This window comes from Ricinus communis, chromosome 6 (genome assembly GCF_019578655.1).
Source record: "Ricinus communis isolate WT05 ecotype wild-type chromosome 6, ASM1957865v1, whole genome shotgun sequence".
In the NCBI taxonomy this organism is placed as follows: domain Eukaryota; kingdom Viridiplantae; phylum Streptophyta; class Magnoliopsida; order Malpighiales; family Euphorbiaceae; genus Ricinus; species Ricinus communis.
The window spans coordinates 16660039-16681558 of NC_063261.1; the positions used below are offsets into that span (position 1 = coordinate 16660039).

A 21520-nucleotide genomic window follows, 5' to 3' on the forward strand; every position below is an offset into this window, starting at 1 on the left:
TCCGTGGTTGTTATCGAAATAATATTAGCATGTACTGTGAATGTCATTACAGGAAAATGAAAAGGAAAAAGGGTGAAGGTAGGGAAAAGAAAACCCACAGAAACAGGAACCTAAATCCACTGGAATAAGTATCATCAAGCCATCAACCTTGTGCGCCTGTGATAAAAGAAGATCTATAACTAGATTGACAAGTAGAAAATAGAAATTGCAGAGAAAATTGTTATAGAAAATACAATCATTTGGTGATGAGACAACTTTTGCTGCATTGTTAATTCTTATTTTAATTCTAACTGGAACATAAGAGGTTTATTTACCTGCTAATTTATTCCTGATAGAGGATGGTTGAGCAGCAGCATCGCTATGCAGTGATTCAGCAGAACAAGAGATTCCGATTTTAAATATTGAAATCAAGCACTCAGGGAGTTTATTGTTCTTCAAGGTTGTGTTTGCATCGAGCTGCATCTGAAGAAGGTTGAGATCTATAATCTGTGTGACAGGTCTGACAATGCTATTTTAACATTAGTATGAAGGCTTAAACCCTGTCTAAACATATCATCAGTAGGCCTCTTTCCCGTGAAAATCTCCAACAGAAGTATGCCAAAGCTATATATATCGCCAGATACAGAAACTTCGCTTCCCACCCATACTCTACGACATAGACGTAATGATCTTGTCAAGTACTTGAGTTTGTTTGATAAGAAAATTTAACAAATGTAGTTAAGAGAATTGACCAAAGGGGGTTTGGCTCTGTAGTACTGCAGTTGTCTCCAGAATTGCGAGATTATGAGTTCGAGCCCTTAAGAGCCAATTTACCAAAAAATAACAAAGGACTTTGCAGATACTCTAATTACTAAAGTAAAAGTACAAAGGAACGAAACATTTCTAATTTTCATTTGGAGATATGATCAGATCAAAAGGAAAGTATTTACAATTACGATCAAGTATATGTACCTGGAGGGCAATAACCAATGGTGCCTCTTATTCCAATGGAGCTAGACTGGTTCGTAGAACAATCGAGGTTAGCATTAGAAAGGAACTTTGCTAACCCGAAAATCGCTTACGCATCCAGTCATTTCTTCATCGAGAAGGACATTACTTGGTTTTAGATCACAATGGACGATTGGTGTTTCACAATGATGATGGAGATACTCTAGTGCACAAGCAATATCAATGGCAATTTTCAATCTCTGGAGAATATTTAAAGTCCTTCGCACTTCGTCTGACCCAAGAGCTGGATGCAACCAATCATCTAAGCTTCCATTAACCATGAACTCATAAACCAAGACTTTGAAATCATTACCACGATAATCAACACCTGAACAAGCTGTGAGTAATCTGACAAGATTTCGATGTTTGATGTTCCTTAAAGCTCTGCATTGAGCTATAAAACTCTTTGAAGCTCCTCCACGCATAAGGTTAAGCACCTTCACTGCAATAGTAAGTTGCTGTTGCTCAAGCATTCCTTTATAGACAGAACCAAAACTCCCTGTTTCGATCAAATTGTCTGAAGAAAAACCGTTTGTGGCTTTGAGGGGATTTTGGTAAGACAACTTCAGCAATTCATTCCCATAAGAGCAAGATGCAGATTTTTCTTTCTTCTTTCTTGATTTGCAAAGATGTAAACCAACAAGCATAAATGTTGCTCCGATAAGCACAGCAATTGCAGAGATTATTATCTTCAATTTTACACTGAGTCTCCTCTTTGGCTGTTCAAACTTGCAACCAGGTAACCTAAAATCTGGTCTGCCACCACAGAGATTTTCATTTCCTGCCACCAATGTTTCACTTGCATTCTTGAAAACGCCTTCTGTGGGTATTGAACCTTCAAAATTATTGTAAGATAGATCCAACAACTATAAAAATTTAAAGTTCACCAAAAAGTTTGGAATATTGCTTGTTAAATTGTTGCGAGAAAGATTCATTACTTGAATGCCTTGTAAAGAACCTAAAGATGAAGGAATGGACCCCTGAAACAGGTTAGCCCCCATCCGTAAGACTTCTAAACTTGTACAGCTGCCAGGACTATCAGGAATCTCTCCTGATAACCTGTTTTCCATAACGTCTAGAGATCCTAGATCTTTTAAATTTCCTACTTCAACAGGAAGGGAACCAGATAAACGGTTTTGAGACAGATCAAGAAAAATTGATAAGGAGGAAATTTGAGTTATCTGTGGGGAATGAGACCACTAAGATTGTTCACAGAAAGATCCAATCCGAGCAATTTCTTGCAATTCTCTAGACTAAAAGGGATCGTGCCTTGAAGATGATTTTCAGATAAATCAAGTGAAATCAAATTTGTCAAGTTTCCAAGAGAGGGTGGAATGCTTCCAGAGAAATTATTTATTTCAAGTGGTGGTACTTGTAGATTTTGAAGCTTTACAAGGCTTGTCGGAATAGTACCTGAAAGTTTATTCTTTGTTGCATAAATAGCTGGCATGTTGACAAGACCATCAATTCCACTTGGGATGCAGCCAAATATCTGATTGCTTTCTATATTGAAGATCTCGAGCTTCTTTGACAGGTTTCCAATGTGTTTGCGCAGCTCTCCTCCAAAATTATTGTTGCCTGTATCTAGAACTATTAAACTGGTGGCATTAGTTAACGGGGAAAGAAACCCCAAATCGTCAACATTCCCACTTCCTAAATGGTTATAGACAATGCTTAATCGTGAAAGCTTGTGCAACTGATCAAACGAAGGCACCTTACCTGTAAGATTATTTGCGGGTAGTTGAAAAACTTCTAGACTTGAGGCATTAGAAATTGAAGTTGGAATGGTACCTGTGAATCGGTTAGCGGCAATAGAAATGAATTGCAGATTTGGAAGAGAGATGCCTAAGCTAATGGAAGGGTGCCTTGTAACTGATTTCCTCCCATATCCATCATCTCAATCAAAGAGAGATTGAAGATGGAGGGAGGGAAATTACCTGAAAACCCGTTTTCTGCCACGACTAGAACTCTTTAAGTTCATCAATTGGCCTAAAGTATCAGGAAGAATACCATGCAATTTATTTTTATTTGCAAAGAGTCCCCGAAGGGAAGATAGATTACCCAAAGAGGGAGGGATGGTTCCCGTCAAAGGGTTTGGTCCTAAATAGACAACTTTAAGCTTCAGTAAAGAACCAAGCTCCTCAGGAATTTCTGTAAAAAATGTAATTGGAAGTTTTATTAATCTGTGATGATTTCAAGTTGAGATTCTAAGATTATATGACTATGAATGTTCTGTTATATACAAGTTTTGAGTATAACGGTCCTTTTGCTATCCGAAGCTTCCCTATGCTCTATGCCAACGTCCCTTTCTAGCTTGGGAAAGGTAGAAGTGACCTTTCTTCCTCTTTTTTTTCCTGATTTAAGGCCTGTGATGATCTATACTGAGGACTTGACCTTCAGTCCTTGATTGTTGGTCCTTATTGACTTGTTTCTGTTTTAGTTCCTCAACATTCCTCCTCAAGATGGGTTCGAACAAATTGATAGAACCCATTTTGCTAAGAAGGCTTTGATGATTTGATTTGTCTAGAGCCTTCGTAAAGATATCTGCCAGTTGTTCATGGCTCCTGATGAATGGGGTTTCAATTTCCCCAGACTGAACTTTTTCTCTTATGAAGTGGCAGTCCACTTCAATATGTTTGGTTTGTTCGTGAAAGACAGGATTTGATGCAATGTGCCTAGCTGTTTAATTATCGCAATATATTTTCATTGGGCCTTTGCATCCTATTTTCATGTCGGTAAGCACTTGTTTGATTCAAATAAGCTCGCTGGCTATCGACGCCATTGCTCGATATTCTACTTCTGCACTTGATCTTGCAGTCACAGTTTGTTTTTTGCTTTTCCAAGCTACTAAGTTTCCTCCCACGAAGTTGCAGAACCCAGAATTCAATTTTCTGTCACAGCTTCCAGCTCAGTCTGCATCAGAAAAACCAACTACAGTATTAGCATCTTTATTATTTTTCATCCAAATACCTTAACCTGGAGTGCCTTTGAGATATCTAAGGATTCTATCGATAGCGTCTAAATGACTAGTGCGGGGAGCATGTATAAACTGGCTTACCATACTTACAGCGTAGGTAATATCAGGTATAGTGACAGTTAGATATATTAATTTTTCTACTAGACGCTGATAATTTCCTATGTTGTCTAATGGTTTGCCATCTTCTAAATTCAGTTTGGTTTTAGTCTCCATTAGGGTGTTTATTGGTTTGACTCCTATTTTTCCTATTTCTTTTAATAGGTCGAGAACATACTTTCTTTGAGATAGAAATAGGCCTTTATGAGATTTGGCTATTTCTATCCCAAGGAAGTATGATATTTGACCTAAATCTTTGATATCAAATTCTCCTTTTAGTTTTAGCTTAACCTTTTCAATTTCCTCATTATTGTTACCGGTTATGATAATGTCATCGACATAAATGAGAATAATAATAGTGCATGTGTGAGTGTGTTTTACAAACATAGAAGAATCAGATACACACTTATTAAAATTGATTTTTAACAAAAAAATGGCTTAGTTTGGCATACATGCTCTTAGAGATTGCTTTAATCCATAAATAGCCTTTTTGAGTTTACATACCAAGGAGTGATATGATGAGGACTTATGACCTGGAGGAAGGGTCATATAGACTTCTTCGTATAGCGATCCTTGAAGGAAGGCATTTTTTACGTCCATTTGAAACAGACTCCAACCTGAATTAGTGGCAACAGATAATAGTATGCGAACAGTGCTCATTTTGGCTACAGGGGTAAAAGTTTCCTGGTAGTCTACCCCATAGGTCTGAGTGAATCCTTTTGCGACTAACCTAGTCTTATATAGTTCGATGGTACCATCACATTTGTACTTTATTTTATGTACCCATTTATACCCTACAGGTTTTTTATTTGAAGGCAAAGTGATAATATCCCATATGTCATTCTTTTCTAAGGCTTGAAGTTCTTCCTTCATGGCTTTACACCAATTGGGATTAGAGTTAGCTTCATAGAAGGATGTGGGCTCAGTGTGTGTTATAAGATTGCCTATATATGCTTTATATTGACTTGATACTGAATTGTAATTAAGAATTGTTGGATTGAATACGACACCTTGTGGGACACATAGTCCCTTAACCTGGCTGGCGGTCTGGTTGGTCGAGATGATCTCCGCAAGGTAATTTCTTCTTGTGGTGCACTTTATTCTTGTGACTTTCTCCCCTTAAAGAAGTTGCCTCGGGAAGTGGCTCATTGTCTAGTGAAGTATCCTGTATGTGACTGTTAAAAAAGGAAGAGTTAGACGGAAATAATAAGGTAGAAGGCCCATGAATGGGAGTAGGTCATTGGTGAAGTAGGGGGTGCTTTCATCAAATGACACATCCCGAGAGATATAGGTTTTGTAAGTGGAAGGGTCATAGCATTTATACCCTTTTTTTAGAGGAATATCCTAGAAACAGAGTTTTGACAGAACTCTTATCGAGTTTGTGGTGATGTCTAATGTGGACAAAGGTTGTGCACCAAAAATTCGAATGTGTCCTAATTCTATTTCCTGCCTTTGAGAATTTCTAAAGGACTGAGATCGTTGAGTTTGGTGCTGGGTAATTGGTTGATGAGATAAGCAGCAGTCAAGAGGGCATCCGACTAAAAAACATGAGGGACATTATTTTGAAACAGGAGTGATCTTGTGACTTCAAGGAGATGCCGGTTTTTTCTTTCAGAAATCCCGTTTTGTTCGGGAGTATAAATGCAGGTGGTTTGATGTAAAATGCCCTTTATGGAGAAAAAATCAGAAAAACTTTTATTTATGTATTCAATGCCATTATCGGAGCGAAAAATTTTAATTTTGGCATTGTCCTGATTTTGAATAAAATTAAAAAGTTTTGGAAGCAGGTAAAGACCTCATTTTTTCCTTTTAATAAATAAACCCAAGTTGTGCGGGAGTAGTCATCAATAAATGTGACAAAATATCAAAAGTGATTGTATAAAGTAATGGGGGCAGGTCCCCAAATGTCAGAGTGAATTAGGTCAAACATATTGTCAGAGATAGTAGAAGATACAGGAAAAGGTAATCTAGTATGCTTAGTAAATTTGCAAATGTCACAACAACTAGAATTCATATTTAGACAAAAAAGTTGGTTTAAGACTCTATCAGACAGATGCCCAAACCGCCGATGGATCAATATTTCTTGAGTGATAGGATTGGTCGAGACAAAACACTGGTTGGTGGAGTCTGTGAGATAATATAGGCCATTTTCAAAATGACCCTCACCAATCATCTTCCATGTGGTGCGATCCTGAAACAATACTGCAGTTGGTGAGAATATAACATTACAATTTAGAGTCCTAGTTATCTTACCAACAGATAATAAGTTAGTTTTAAAGTCCGGTAAGAAAAGGATATCATGAATATTATTATGCAATAAATTTGAGGAGCCAAAACCAGAGATTTTAGCCTGATCTCTATTGGCAACGACACATGTTGGGAATTAGTAGGGAAAAAATTTCGCAATTTTATTGGATCCCATGTCATGTGATACATTGCTCCAGAGTCGATGATCCAATTTTGTGAGGCATTTAAGGAATTTACATAATTTTTAGATACCAAACTTGACCCACGGGGTTGCTGGAGTTGAATAATTGACTAAAGTTTAGAAATCAGGTGAGAAAGTTGTGATTTTTTTGTTGGATCCGGGTCAGCCCAGTTGAAGGAATCGGGTCAGGTCGGGTCACTAGAGCCGAGTCTGGTCAAATTAAAAGAGTCTGACTTGTTACTTACCTCCCGACCCGATTCAGACGCCTCATCATAACCCTTAGGGTTAGATGAGTTAACAACTCCCAAGCCGCCAAATCTCTTTCTCCCTTCTTTCTCTTGTCTTCCACTTCTCCCCCTCTTATCCCTGCTAAGATTCGGTCGCAGATGCGGATGGAGATGGCAGCAGCGATCCTGAGAGTGCTCCTAGTTCATGCAGTGGTCGCACCTCTCGATGCTGGCAGGTGCTCCTCTCGCTCGGGCCATCTCGCGAGGGTATGAGAGGTTGGAGATGTAGGCCTTTTTTGTGTTGTCGAAACTGTTAGTTGTACCCATAGTTGTGCGTCTAGTCTCCTCCTGTTGGATGATGGCTATGACGGCGTCGATTTTGGGGAGGTTGCTTGACAATAGAATCTGCCTCTTTTGGGTCTGTTATTGGTAGGAGGTAACTTTGGAGTTCTTCCCACCAAGTCAGTACCTCAGTCGCATAACTCGTGCTTGTCCGAGTCCCTTATTTAATCTGTGCCAATTCTTGCTTCAAATTGAAAATATGAGCATAATTTTGCTCATGACCATACAGATTTTTCATTTTATTCCAGATGGCCTGTGATGATGCTAGTAACATGTAGAGTCTGGCAATCTGAGGCTCCATAGTGTTTGTGAGTAGTGACATGACCATATGGTCAGTCGTCTGCCACTCCTCTATTGCTTCCACTTCTTTTTTTGTTGGTTGATTAGGGTTGATTGATTGTGGCTTGCTTTGGGTTCTTGTGATAAACCCTAATTTTTTTCTACCACTCAGACTGATATAAACTGACCTCGACTATTCAAAATAATTTTGATTGCCTTTTAGCACAGTGTTGGTTAATTTTGTGATATCACTATGAGACATGGTAAGAAAGATTTTTTTGTTTGTGTTTGTGGTTTGGTTTAGATTGGTAGGGGATGACAGGATCAAGCCTACTGTGATACCATGTGAAAAATGTAATTGGAAGTTTTATTAATCTGTGATAATTTACAAGTTGAGATTCTGACATTATATGACTATGAATGTTCTGTTATATACAAGTTTTAAGTATAACGGTCCTTTTGCGATCAGTAGCTTCCCTATGCTCTATGCCAACGTCCCTTTCTAGCTTGAGAAAGGTAGAAGCGACCTTTCTTTCTTCTTTTTCCCTGATTTAAGGCCTATGATGATCTGTACTGAGGCCTTGATCTTTAACTGTTGGTCCTTATTGACTTGTTTCTGTTTTAGTTCCTCAACAATTTCCCCTACTAAGTTGTTGTTATCCAAATAGATTGTTACTAGGTTAGAACAACCTGATATGCTGGCAGGAATTTTACCACTAATCGAGTTGTTGAACAGAGATAACGTTTGCATTCTATGCAAATGTCTAATCTCAGGAGGAATCCCATGGCGGAAGCCATTGTTTTCCAAGTAAAATACCCTTAGAAAACTCAAGTTGCCAATATATGGTGATATGGAACCTAAAAGTTTAAATGACCATAGGTCCAATACTGTCACTCTCTGGTGTCTACGCCCACATGTGATGACGTACCACTGGCATAAGTGAAGAGAGCTATTCCATGAACTCATAATACCAGCAGGGTCATTAGTTATTTTGGACTTGATTTCTAACAAAGCTAGTCGATCTGTCTCATTATTCCTGAGGATGGCAGAGGCCAGCAAGCTAAAGCACAAGAAATGGAAAAAGGCAATAAGGAGTCCGAAGGATGGCAAAAATATTAGCAAACTTCTGTTAGAAAATCCCATTTGTGCAGTTGACAAACTTTCTAAGGGTAGCTCGAGATTACAGGTTACTATTAGTACTCGAGTGGTCGTCTTTGCAGTAGAAAGTTAGATGACAACGTCACAAATGGATAATAGTGTTAAAGTCCTCAATACCCTTACCCAATTAATAATAATAAAATTAATTTCGAGTGGCTATCCGCTAAAATTAGTCAGTTTTCTAAAAGAAAAATTCAAATGAAAACATAAAAATGCTTAGTTGTGCTATTTCTCAAAAACTAAAATATAATTTTTTTTTAATGTTTTCTCAATTATAAAATAATTATATAATATAAACCAAACACAAACTTTATCATAAATCAATAAGTTATTGAATAGAAATCAATTAGGAACATAAATATGTTATCATATCCTAATAAATTTAAATTAGAGTCTAAAATAATAGAAAGAATGAAAAAAATAATTATATTATTATATTCTTGTTTTAAATAAACCAAGCATAAACCTAATAACAACCACACATAAATTTAGCAAAAACCAATCAGACACAAAGAAAAAAATCAATTAGAAACCATTTAACTTGTTACCATATAATGTTTTAATAAATTTGAATTAGAGTCTGATAGTGTGCATTTTATGCATACTAATTATCATATTTTCTTAGTTATTATTAAGTATTTATGCTTAATTTTGGATCTTAAATGTGATTATTGATTTTTATATTAGAGAGAACGTATTGATGCAACATGAAGCCAAAAGGATGATATTTGATGAGTTTTCATAAAGATTGATGCTTTGGAGAGTTTTGGATAAAATGGAGAAAAGATGGCAGAAGATCTTTTTAGTTAGAGCGTGCTCACTACGTATTCCAGAAATCTGAATTTGTGGAAAGAGGCTTAAAGTGATATTATTTTCCATGTGGCTTTTTAATTCGTTTTTGGGAGTATTTATTTACTAAAAACTCCTTAGTACTTAAGGTTATTTTAGGAATGAATGATTCTTTTTTTAGACATAACTTATATTATTTCTTATTGGGCAAGTTTTTCCATTTGAAAAAAAAAACTTAGGAGATATATCAGTTTTTTTTAGGGTTAGAGAGTGAAAAGGGAGGCTGCAGACAATTTTCTTCTTCCTCTCATCTATTGTTTTAGCTTTCTTCTTTGCTTTATTTTTTTTTATAACAATTATATGTGGCTGAACTCTTTTCTTTCCAACTCAAGGTTAATTAAGATTTGAATTCATATGGGTTGTGAGATTTAATTGTGCTTCATTATTTTCTCAAATTTATTAATATTCATGTATCTTCTATGTCTATTAGGAATTATATTTTGTTGGTTGTATAAAAAGGCCTATTACCCAATTATCAATATAGTCTATGCCAAATTAGAATATTAAATCCGTAATTGTTTAATTATTCTAATGATTAGTGGTAGAATAACATACCCATGTTATGTGGATACATGATCTAGTCTAAATGAATTCATCTTATGTATTTGTTGACTAGAATTGGATTTCTCTAGATTGCATTGCTATTGGTAAATTAAATATTAGAAGCTTTTCTAGGGTTGTTTATTTAATAAGAGAATTAATCAAATAGCTTCCCTTGATTAATGAAAATTTAAGGAGAAATTAGGTTGTTAGAGCTTCTCAACAACTATAACCAATTTATTAATGGATTTGGAAATTATATTTGCATCAATGATCAATTCAACGAATTAAAACTGAGATTATACCTTGGGTTGGAGTTTTCTCATATTGATTTATCTTCTCAAATTTCATTATTGCTTCTAATTGATTTTAGTTTAAATTGTTTTGATTCCAAATTTAAAATCCCCCCTAATTTTATTTGAATTTTGTTAAAGAAATAAATCTTACCAATCTCTGTGGATTCGACCCTACTTGTCACTATTTACAAGTTGTTTTTATTTAAAGAGTAGGAATTTATTTTTGTTGGATTTGACACCCACTAGAGTCTAAGATAATAGAAATAATGAAGAGCTATAGTATTTTGAGTAATATTCATATGATTGTTGATGTTTTTTCTTAAGTAAATTCAGTCAAATGACTTAATTGATAACTAACATTCTTAATTTAGTCTTTAAATTTATTATTAAGTATCAATTTCATCTAGCCTTAAATTTTTATTAATTCATTTTATTTTTAAAATGATTTAATTTAGTTTCTAGAAGAAATAGTTAAAACTTATACTTTTAGGTTCCCTAATTTAATTTCAATAAACAGAAATCAAATCTACTCAAACCAACGCTACTAGTGATGCAGATCGAGCCAACTGAAAAAAGTAAATTTATTTTTATTGAGGAGTTAAAAGTTATTAAATTTTAGAATAATTGAATCTTAGTTTTTAAAAAAAAATGATTAAATTAATATTTTTAACTCTATTTACTATACAAAACTCTATAAGCTTTAATTCGGTGTTTAAGAAAAGATTTTACTCTCTATTTCCCATTTCATTATTTAATTTATTTTCTTTTTCTCATTTTATTTTTTATAATTACTTCCTCATATTTTCTTAGTGAAAAAAACATTCAATTAAATAACAAAATATTGATCACTATAAAAATTAAACTACTCCACTCTATAAAATGACAAACCAAACAACGTCGCTCGATATCAACATCTCTCGGCCTCTGTCACTAGCAGTGTTGGTTTGGGTAGATTTGATTTCTTTTTTTTGTAATTAAATCAGAGAATCTAAAAATATAAGTTTTAATTATTTCTTCTATAAACTAAAACTAAATCATTTTAAAAATAAAATTAATTGATAAAAATTAAAGTTTGGATGAAACTGATACTTAATAATAGGACTAAATAAAAGTTTTAGTTATCAATTAAGTCCTTTGACTGAATTGACCAACAAAAGAAAAAAAAGATGGAGGGATATAATAGTTGACAGAAACAAACGTTAAGGGGTAATTACTTCACTTTCGAAAATGTAGGGTTGGACTTGTAAATTATGGCAATCTTCAAGGGGGTAATAGTAATTTTTCCTTACATATATTGGATTATGTTCGTTGTAATAATTTAAGTTTGCTTCATTGGCAATAGGATTATGCTTAAATCTGAAGTTTGGCAAAGATAAGGAAGCTTAATTATGACTTAAATCAGATCAGATGATTTGCAAAGTAGTACACAATAAACTTTTGAAGCTATGCACTTCAGATTAGCTGCAAAATAATTAAGTCACAGACATATTTCAAAACAAAAATGCTGGTGTGAAATTTTATTTCAATTTATACACTAAAATCATCATATGACCAATAAGGTAAAACACTAGAAGAAAAACATCAGACAGATAAATGCTAGGGAAAAGAAAATTCTCAACGATCATCTTATGCTTCTTATCCACCAGCATTTCACAACCGACCCGTCAATCTTGTGCACCTGACCTGAGATGAAGAAAGAGAATAATCAAAGTTTTTTATGCATTATCTATGCCTTACTAGAATTTGATTCTATAATCAGAATAAATTGTTCCTCTGTGTAAGAGCAATTTTATTAATTAGAATCTTAACATACAGCATTATTATTTATACCTACTGCAGGGTTCTTGAATCCTCTCTCTGTCTGGGTAATCGCGTACCCAGAAATCTGTTTCTGACAGAAGATAGTTGAGCAAGAACATCACTGATATTCATGCGCTCTTGTGGTGATTCTGCAGAACAGGATATTCCAATTTCAAATATTGGGGTTAAGCACTCGATAAGTTTGTCTTTTCTCCTGTTCCTCATGTCTCGCTGATGATTCGATGTTGCATCTTCACTGAGCTGCACTCGAAGCATGCAGGGATCTATAATCTTTGTCACTTGTTCAGGCAACGCTCCCTTGACAAAATTGTGAAGGCTTAATCCCTCTGTAAACATGTCGTGAGTAGGCCTTTTTCCTGTGAACATCTCCAGCAAGAGGATGCCAAAGCTGAATATGTCACCGGACGTTGATATGTTGCTTCCCAAGCCATACTCTGGAAAACACACATCACAATATCGTTAAGTGGATTTTTTGCTTAGTTAATTATCAAATATAACTAATTCCTACAGAAAAATAGAGGGGGAAAACTAGGAATCATAGACTTCTACAGTAAGTTATCTTGACACTAAGCGTGAGCGGAAGAGAGGCTGGATTCTTTCCTGTTGTCTCAATCCATTTCTGACTGCTATAACTACTGATATGTGTCGCTTGTCATATAATCAAATAAATAAATTATACTATGACTTACTACATGTGCATGTTCATAATTTAAATTTTAATGGTGTCATAGAGAGTGTATATATATAGTTACCTGGAGGACAATAGCCAATAGTTCCTCTGGCTCCAACAGAGTTGGATTGATTTGTGCAAAAGTCGATGTTTCCATCCTGAAGGAACTTGACTAATCCAAAATCACTTACATGTCCACTCATCTCTTTGTCAAGAAGAAGATTACTCGGTTTCGGATCACAATGAACAATTGTTGTTCCAGAATGACAATGAAGATACTCTAGTGCACATGCAACATCAATGGCAATATTTAATCTCTGCACAATGTTTAAGGTCCTTGGCACTTCATCTAATCCAAGAGTTGGACTTGGATGCAACCAATCATCCAAGTTCCCATTATCCATGAATTCGTAAACCAAAGCTTTGAAATCATTACCGCGATAATCAACTCCTGAACAAGCAGTAAGTACCTTCACAAGATTTCGATGTCTGACGTTCCTTAACACCTCGCATTCAGCTAGAAAACTCTTTGAAGCTCCTCGACGCATAAGGTTAAGCACTTTCACTGCAATAACCATTCCATCCTGTTCAAGGATCCCTTTGTATACAGTCCCAAAGCCACCTGAACCAATTAAATTATCTGAAGAAAATCCATTTGTAGCCTTAAGGAGATTCTGATAAGACAACCGCAATAGAGCATTCTCAAAAGAACTCGATGTGGATTCTCGTTTGCTCTTTCGTAACCGCCAAATAGATAAACAAGTAAGCACCAGCGCTGCAGCTACTGCGGCGGAAACTAAATAGATTACTCTCTCCAACTTTACTCTATGTCTCCTTTTCGGTTGTTCAGACTAGGACTCAGGTAGGCCAAACTCACGAATGCCACCGCATAGATTTTTATTTCCTTCTATTGATGTTGCACTTGCAATCTTGAAAATGCCTTCTATGGGTACCGTACCTTCACAACCATCATAAGATATATTGTTGTTAGAATGGTTCCAAATTTAGTTTAAATAAATCTATTAAATTGAATTGTGTAAAGAAGAATTTTGAATCTTGCCTGACAAATTGTTGTGAGAAAGATTCAATTGTTGAATGCTTCCCAATGAACTTAAAGTTGAAGGAATAGACCCTTGAAACAAATTGTGACTCATGTCTAACTGTTCGAGACTTTCACAACTGCCAAGACCACTGGGGATCTCACCTGATAACATGTTGTATTCAAGGGCTAGCGAACCTAGCTGTTTCAAGTTTCCCACTTCATTGGGAAGGGAACCATACAAACGATTGTTTGATAAATCAAGAGATACTGATAAAGAGGAAAGTTCAAAAAGTCTCCGAGGTATGAGACCAGTAAGATTGTTATTGGAAAGATCTAATATTAGCAAAGATTTGCAATTCGCAAGACTTGAAGGGATCATGCCTTGAAGATTATTATAATATAAAAGAATATGAATCAAATTTATCAAGTTTCCAAGAGAGGATGGAATACTTCCCGAAAAATTGTTATCGTGCATATAAAGTTCTCGTAGATTCTTAAGCTTTCCAATGCTGGAAGGAATTGTACCTGACAGTTTGTTACTTGATACAGACAAAATAGTCAAGTTAACAAGAAACTCTATTCCAGCTGGTAAGTTTCCATGTATTTGATTATCATTTAGGGCAAGTAGCTCGAGCTTCTTCGAGAAGTTGCTAAGGTGTTCAGGCAGCTTCCCTCCAAAGTTATTGTCGTTTATGTTTAATAGTCTTAAAGCAGTAGCATTAGTCAAATCTGAAAGAAACTTCAAGTCGTTAGTCCTCCCACCGCCTAAATGATTCCCTGCAATGCCTAAGAAAAACATTTTGTTCAACTTTTCAAGAGAAGGGACTGTTCCGGTAAGACTATTTTGGTTCAGTTGAAGGATTTCTAGATTTGAGGCATTGGAAATTGAGGTTGGAATGGATCCAGTGAATTGATTTTGCCCAATGGAAAAGAAATTGAGGTGTGGAAGAGAGATGACTAAGGTCATTGGAAGAGTGCCATGTAAGTGATTGATTCCCACATCTATACTTTCAATCGAAGAGAGATTGAAGATTGAAGAAGGAATGTTTCCCGAAAACTGATTATCATACAATGTTAAAATTCTTAGATTCATCAATCGGCCAAAGGATTCAGGTAGAACCCCATGCAACTTATTTCGATATGCGGAGAATGTATCAATGGATGATAGATTCCTAAGAGATTGAGGGATAGTTCCTATCAGATTGTTCTTTCCCAAAAAGAAATATTCAAGCTTCATCAAGGAAGTAAGCTCCTCGGGGATTTCCCCTACCAGGTTGTTCCCATCTAAGTATAAATATACAAGATTAGAACAAGCTGATATGTTGGAAGGAATTTCACCACTAATCGAATTATTGTAAAGTGATAAGCTTTGGAGTCTACGCAAATGGCCAATCTGAGGAGGGATTTCATAACTGAAGCTATTATTTTCAAGATACAACTCTCTTAAAAAGCTTAAATTGCCAACATACGGTGATATGGAACCTGAAAGTTTGAGGGAACTTAGGTCTAACCTTGTCACCCTTTGATGTCTCCGGCTACAAGTGATGCCATACCACTTGCAGAAATGAAGAGACCTATTCCATGAACTCACGACCCCAAGTGGATCGTCGGTTATCTTGTCCTTGAAGTCCAGCAATGCTAGTCGATCTGTCTGATTGTTGGCATTGCCAATGGCAAAGGTTGCTGATAATACAGTGAAGGACAGGAGATGAATAATAGCAACAAGAAGTCTACACAAGGATGAAAAATATAGTGAGAAACAACTCCTGCAAGAAAGCCCCATTTATACAGTTTCTTTGTAAGGTGGATCTAGGTTTAGTTAATTAAATGGCCATTGGTTTTGAGAGGAGGAGGGAAAAATCTGGATTAGAAACTTACTAGCTTGATAGTTCATGTCCATATGCCTATTTATAGGAAATGGGTTTTATTTTTTTTAATAAAAACAATCAAAATACTTCAAAGTAATTATAGGAGTTAAGAATTCTTATATGTGTTCCTATCAGAAGAGCATGTTTTTTGGATTAAGATAGATAATGATAACGTTTGTATAATTTTAATCATTAATGTTTGGTTATATGAGCATGTAGACATTGTGAATGTGGCTATTGGCATAACCATACATTTGGTCATCTCTAAAGTAAATGGCGGATGGAAGGGGTTAGTTGTCATGGATTTGTCAATATTGCACTCAATTGTATATATATTAGTTGAATAAGAAATAAGAAATGATTCCGAAGATATAAAAATGAAAGCAGTAACTTTCAGTTAAACATTAGTTTTCTTTTTTAATTTTTATTTTTTGTGATCTACTAAACTATGATTGTATTAAAAGTAAACAAGATTTAACATTTAATCTATGCAACTCCAGAAAGTAAGCTAATTTTTATTGGTTTGGAAGGGAACAAACACTAGCTTGAGAGGTTGGATTTTAAGATACTAGCTTGGCAGTTCATTTCATGTTGGGGATGCATATTTCTAGGATGGCAAGGGTTTCTTTTATAATATAAATTCAATAGACTCTTTATATTTTATTCTATATTTTATTTTTATTTCTATAAATATTAGCCCTAATGAGACCAACAATCCAAACCTTTACTGATTTACAATTACCAAGGGTAAACAATTGTAATTTGCAAAGGGTTTGATATTGGTATAACTTACAAAATATGGATCTCCATATTGTAAAAGCGTATAGGCTTTTATAATGTCTCTTTATTACATTATAAATTATAAATTTTCTATTTTAACTTGTTTTGATATGTATGTATATTTTAATAATATTTTTTATTTTATTTTTAATTAATCTTTTATTAATAAAATAAAATAAAAATAAATAAAAAGAAAAGAATATAATTTTTTAAAAAATAAGAGAAAGAAATAATAATTTCCTCCCTCCTTAGATTTAAGGAGAGAATGTGGCTCTTAAAAGCATCTCCAATGTACTCTTTATTTACATCAAACTCTTTATTTTAAAGAGTCATATCATAAAATAACACTCAAATGTACTATTTATTCTTTAAATATAAAATAGAGACTTGATTTGACTTTCAATATATTTTTATTTTTTATTTTATATTTAATAAATACATTACAAATTTCTATTGATTAATTAATATTTGTAATTCTCGTTTTTCTATTGGTAAAAGTTAAAATAAGAAAAAGAAATTAAAACTATTAATGCTTATAGAAACAAAAATAAAATAAAGAATAAAATATAAAGAGTCCATTAGACTTAAATAACATATTTTATTCTTTATATCTGAATAATCTTTAAAAGATTTTTTGTTATAAAAATTATGCTATTTAAAATAAAGAACACAATTAACGATGCTCCGAGTCATTTTAAGGAAGAGAATAATTTAGGAAGTCTCTTAGAACATCTCCAATGCATTGTTTATATGTCAAACTCTTTATTTTAAAGAGTTTTACAATAAAATAATATTCTAATATACTTTTTAAAGTCTTACAATAAAATAACACTCTAATATACTTTTTATTTTTTAAATATAAATTAGAGAGCTGGTTACATATGAAGAGTTAGTTTCACTCTTTACTTTATATTTAATAAATACACTACAAACCTCTATGCTTTTGATAATTGATATTTGTAATTTTTGTTTTTCTATTGTAAAAGTTAAGAAGAAAATAAAAAGAAATTAAGACCATTAATGCTTATGAAAACAAAAACAAAGTAAAGATTAAAATTTAAAGAGTATTGGACTAAAATAAAAAATTTATTATTTATATTTGAATATTTCTTAAAATGCTCTTTAATATAGAAATTATACTCTTTAAGATAAAAAAGACACCATTTTGCATATACTCCCTAAAATAGACAATGAGTATGATTTAAGAGCTTGTTGGTTTTTATATATTTGAATTTTATCTTAGAGTCATCTTATAAAATAAGATCAATGACTGTTTATTCTTTAAATATAAAATAGAAATTTTACTTTCTACATATATATAGTCAAACTTTACTCTCTATTTAAATTTAATAAATACACTAGAAATTTTATGTACTTAATTAGTAGAAATTTATTATTCTTATTTTTCTATTAGTAAAAATTAAAAATAGAATAAAAATAACTAAAATTCTAATACCTATAGAAATAAAAATAAAACAAAGAATAAAATATAAAGAGTCTATAAAGTTAAATTTAGTACAAAACTAACTCAACAAATTTTTTTATCTATCGTTTTTAGTAATTTACCTTAAAACCTAATTCATCAATTTCTTTAACTACATCTCATTATGTGATTGATTGTTATTTTAATTAGTTTTTTAACCTTAATAAGAACTAAAGATATTAACCCTAATAGATATTTAAGTTAACCACCGTTAGAAATAAATTTAAATTAATTAACCTAACACAATTTACTATAAACCTAACTCATCAAATCTCTTTTCCATGGTTTTCATTAATTCTTATAGTAAACCAAACTCATCAATTTTTCTAGCCATATGTTATTAATGTTTGGTTTGTCATTTTAAATGGGTCCCACCATTAAAATTTTGGGTTTAATTGGACTTTTTTGAAAATGCTAAGAATGAAATTAAGATAAAATGAAGATTATGGATTTAATTGTCTTTCCCCAGTAGTTTACCTTTTGGCAAAGGGAGAAAATGACTGCATTTCTTTTCTCTGTTTGACTAGTTTATGATTTTGGGTCTGGAATTTATAAAATCACAGCTCATGCTTACTGTCAAGCACTTTAAGACTACTAAGCAAAAGTTTCTTGATATTTCATTGTCATTCTTAAATAAAGGATGACTGAAATTCCAATTCCCATTTCCTGCTACCCAGCAATGATGGAAATCCACCTCACTTTCCTCATAAATGAATAGCTACTAAACGTACGATACTTTTGGTAGGATCAAGCCTCATGTCTTGCAGATAAGATCAACCTATAAAACAAAATTGTCCTCAAAATAATTGACAGAAACTATAATAAAATGAAAAGAAAAATCGACTAAGAAACTTCATTGATAAATATAGGTCAAGAGTCAATAATGTAAAGTCTACCAACTTTGTAGTAATCAAATTTGATGTTGAAATATGCCTCAAAGTGAACCAATGGTATAAAGGTAGTTAAGCAGCAAGGAAAGTTCCATATCTTATGAATGAGAAAAGCTTTCAGTCATTTCGAAAATGAATTTAAATTATTATTATTATTATTATTATTTTTTTCAAAAACACGTTAGTTCAGTTTGCAAGAAAGAGTATTTTTTAATTTCTGAGATAATGCACCAGACCAATACCTTGAAGATCACCGGAAAGGAAATAGTTAGATGCCAACGTCCAAAAAGAAAGGCAACAAAATATTAAGTGCTGAATTAAAAAGAAAAGACAAGTTATAGCAAACAAGAACTTGCTTTCTATTGTCTTATTTAGTTGTATAGTCTTTATTACATGAGCATGCAACTGAGGATTACTCTATAATTTCGTTTTTATCTTTTCACGTAATCAAACGGCCAGATCAGATTCTAAACAAGAAATTGACATTAGAAACGACAGAGAACCAGAAAAGGAATTTAGGTTGCTTTCTTTTACATGTGGAGCTAGTTTGGTTTAGTACATTTACGTATATCAAGAAGATTCATATGTGTTAAGTATTATAGTATTTTGCTTGTGAAGGTTTTTGTGGAGGTCTGAGATTCATTTAGAGGTATGTATTGGAGCCTAACCAGACTTGGTCTCTAGCTTATAATTAAGCTGTTTCTACCCCATATTCTTGGTCAATACTGGCTAGCCTTATTTTCCTCTTTTTTTTTTTTTTTTTGTGTGTGTGTACGGAACTGCATGAATTAATATATAATTGATATATTTCTGTATTCAGGTTAAGAATCTTTCTACAGCCAGGAGTTTCTTGCAACTGTCCAGGTGAATTTTCAATGAAACTTATGTTCTACCATTCTATTAAGCTTGTAATAAGGAATTTTCACTATTTTTATCCACGTACTTTCAAATAAAGGGAAAAAGAATAGTGAGCTGTTTTTCATTGCTCCTATATTGTTTTTGAGAATAGTAACAATCTTCAGTTTCATGATAAGGAAGAAGCACATTAAAGAAAAAAAGGCCTAGCAACTAAAAAGATCCACACCTTTTCGACTCCTATCAAAATTTGATCAAATCTTTTTAGGGTTTCTCTTTTCAATTCTACTCTAGTTACAATCTTTTGTTGCAATTTTATCCATTTTTTAGAAATTAAACCATTTTATTTTATATTTTATGTGAAGTGACAGCCATGTAAGGTTGCATCTCATGTGAGATGGCAACCGTGCAAGATTAAATTGAAGAAATTTACTAATTTGCCGTCAATCTTGACTATTTTCTTCATTTTCTTCTCCACCCATCAAACCCATTTGTAAGGGTCAATTAGTAACCATTTCTAATTTACTCCTACATAAGACAAAATTCTACATAACTACTCAACTGGTGCTGCAAAGGAACCAGACATCTCGTGAGCAATTTAGAGCTCTGCTGGATAAAAAGCTCGTTTGAGATTGTTTGTTAAGTTAATCGAGTCGAACTTGAGTTTAGTTTTGAGCTCCTTAACTTTATTAAGTCAAATTCGAACTTGATAGAGTTTGATTTGTTAGCTCGTGTACTTGTTTGTTTATTGACTCGTAAGCCCACTCATGTGCTCGAGCTCGGTTCGTTTAGGAAGCTCGCGAATAGGCTTATGAGTATTTCGTATTAATTTTATTTTTAAATTTAATTTATTATTTATATTACCTATATAATATACATGTGATAACTATAATAACTATTTAATAATAATAATAACTAATATTAAAAAATGCTTAATAAGCTCGAGCTTGAACTAATTTTTTTTCTTCATTATATCACTATTTAAAGAGGCTAATTGTAGTTTAGCTCATTTAGCATAATAAATGAACTATTTACGAACCAACCTCGAACTACTTGCGAGCTTATAGTTTTGAAATAAGTGAAGCTCGAGCTTGAATATAAGAGCTCAAATCGAACTCGAATAAAATTAAACTGAACCGAGCTCGAGATTATCAAAATTTAGCTCGGCTTGACTCGTTTACAGGCCTATGCACAACACATGAGACACAAGCAATGGATTCAATTTCATAAAAATTGTATAAAATGTTGAAATTAGGATAGAAATTGACAAAGTTAAAAAGTTTGGTCCAAAGTGATAAAAGTCGAAAAGGTTTTGTTTTTTCTATTGTTTATTAGACCTTTAAAAAAAATATTGGCTATAGGTATCTCCAATTATTTTCACATTACAATCTGATCAGTGACCAAAAGTGAGTTGTCTTGTACATGAGGTAATAAATTTATCCCTCACACTATATAATAGGGAAAAACACTTCATTTTAAATTTTTTGAAGATTTAAGGAAATCAAAATAAATAATAATGATAAAAATAATAATTTGTAGATATGCTAAATTATGAGTCTTTGCTTTTTCTTCCATTCGTACACTATGCACGTAGAAAGGAGTGGAGGGGAAAGTAATTTAAAGAAAAGGAAAGAAACAATATTTATCTTTTTCTGTTTGACTACATAATAAATAATTATTAAAGAGAATAAAAAAGAATTAATTAGATTTTTTTTTATTAAAATCGTAGAAATAAAAATAACAATTAACTAAATTTTAATGTTTTTTTTATATTCCAAATTGAAATATAATCAATTTCAATTTCTACAAGCAGAATGAATGGGAATCATTCCCTTTCTATTCACCAGTTAGACATGCTTTTTTTAATGATCTTTTTTATGGTTATGCCGGCGATGATAGGTGGATCTGGTAATTGGTCTGTTCCGATTCTG

At 33.2% G+C, this 21520-nt stretch overlaps 1 protein-coding gene and 1 pseudogene across 3 annotated transcripts; both read right to left on the reverse strand.

Moving 5' to 3' along the window:
* LOC8288662 lies at positions 1-3084 on the reverse strand (annotated as a pseudogene).
* An 8582-nt stretch (positions 3085-11666) lies between these two features.
* Positions 11667-15810, reverse strand: LOC8288663 (probable LRR receptor-like serine/threonine-protein kinase At3g47570). 3 transcript variants are annotated; one of them, XM_048375381.1, is made up of 4 exons: positions 15225-15357; positions 12754-13629; positions 12015-12435; positions 11667-11863 (listed from the first exon to the last, which is right to left on the reverse strand). In XM_048375381.1, the coding sequence occupies exons 2-4, from the start codon at positions 13247-13249 to the stop codon at positions 11845-11847; spliced, it is 936 nt and encodes a 311-aa protein (XP_048231338.1). In that variant the 5' UTR covers positions 13250-13629; positions 15225-15357; the 3' UTR covers positions 11667-11844. The 3 variants fall into 3 exon arrangements, with proteins under 3 accessions (XP_048231338.1, XP_048231339.1, XP_048231337.1); XM_048375382.1 differs by having other exon boundaries at positions 12011-12435; XM_048375380.1 differs by lacking the exons at positions 11667-11863; positions 12015-12435 and having other exon boundaries at positions 13370-13629; positions 13732-15810.
* Positions 15811-21520: the final 5710 nt, after the last annotated feature.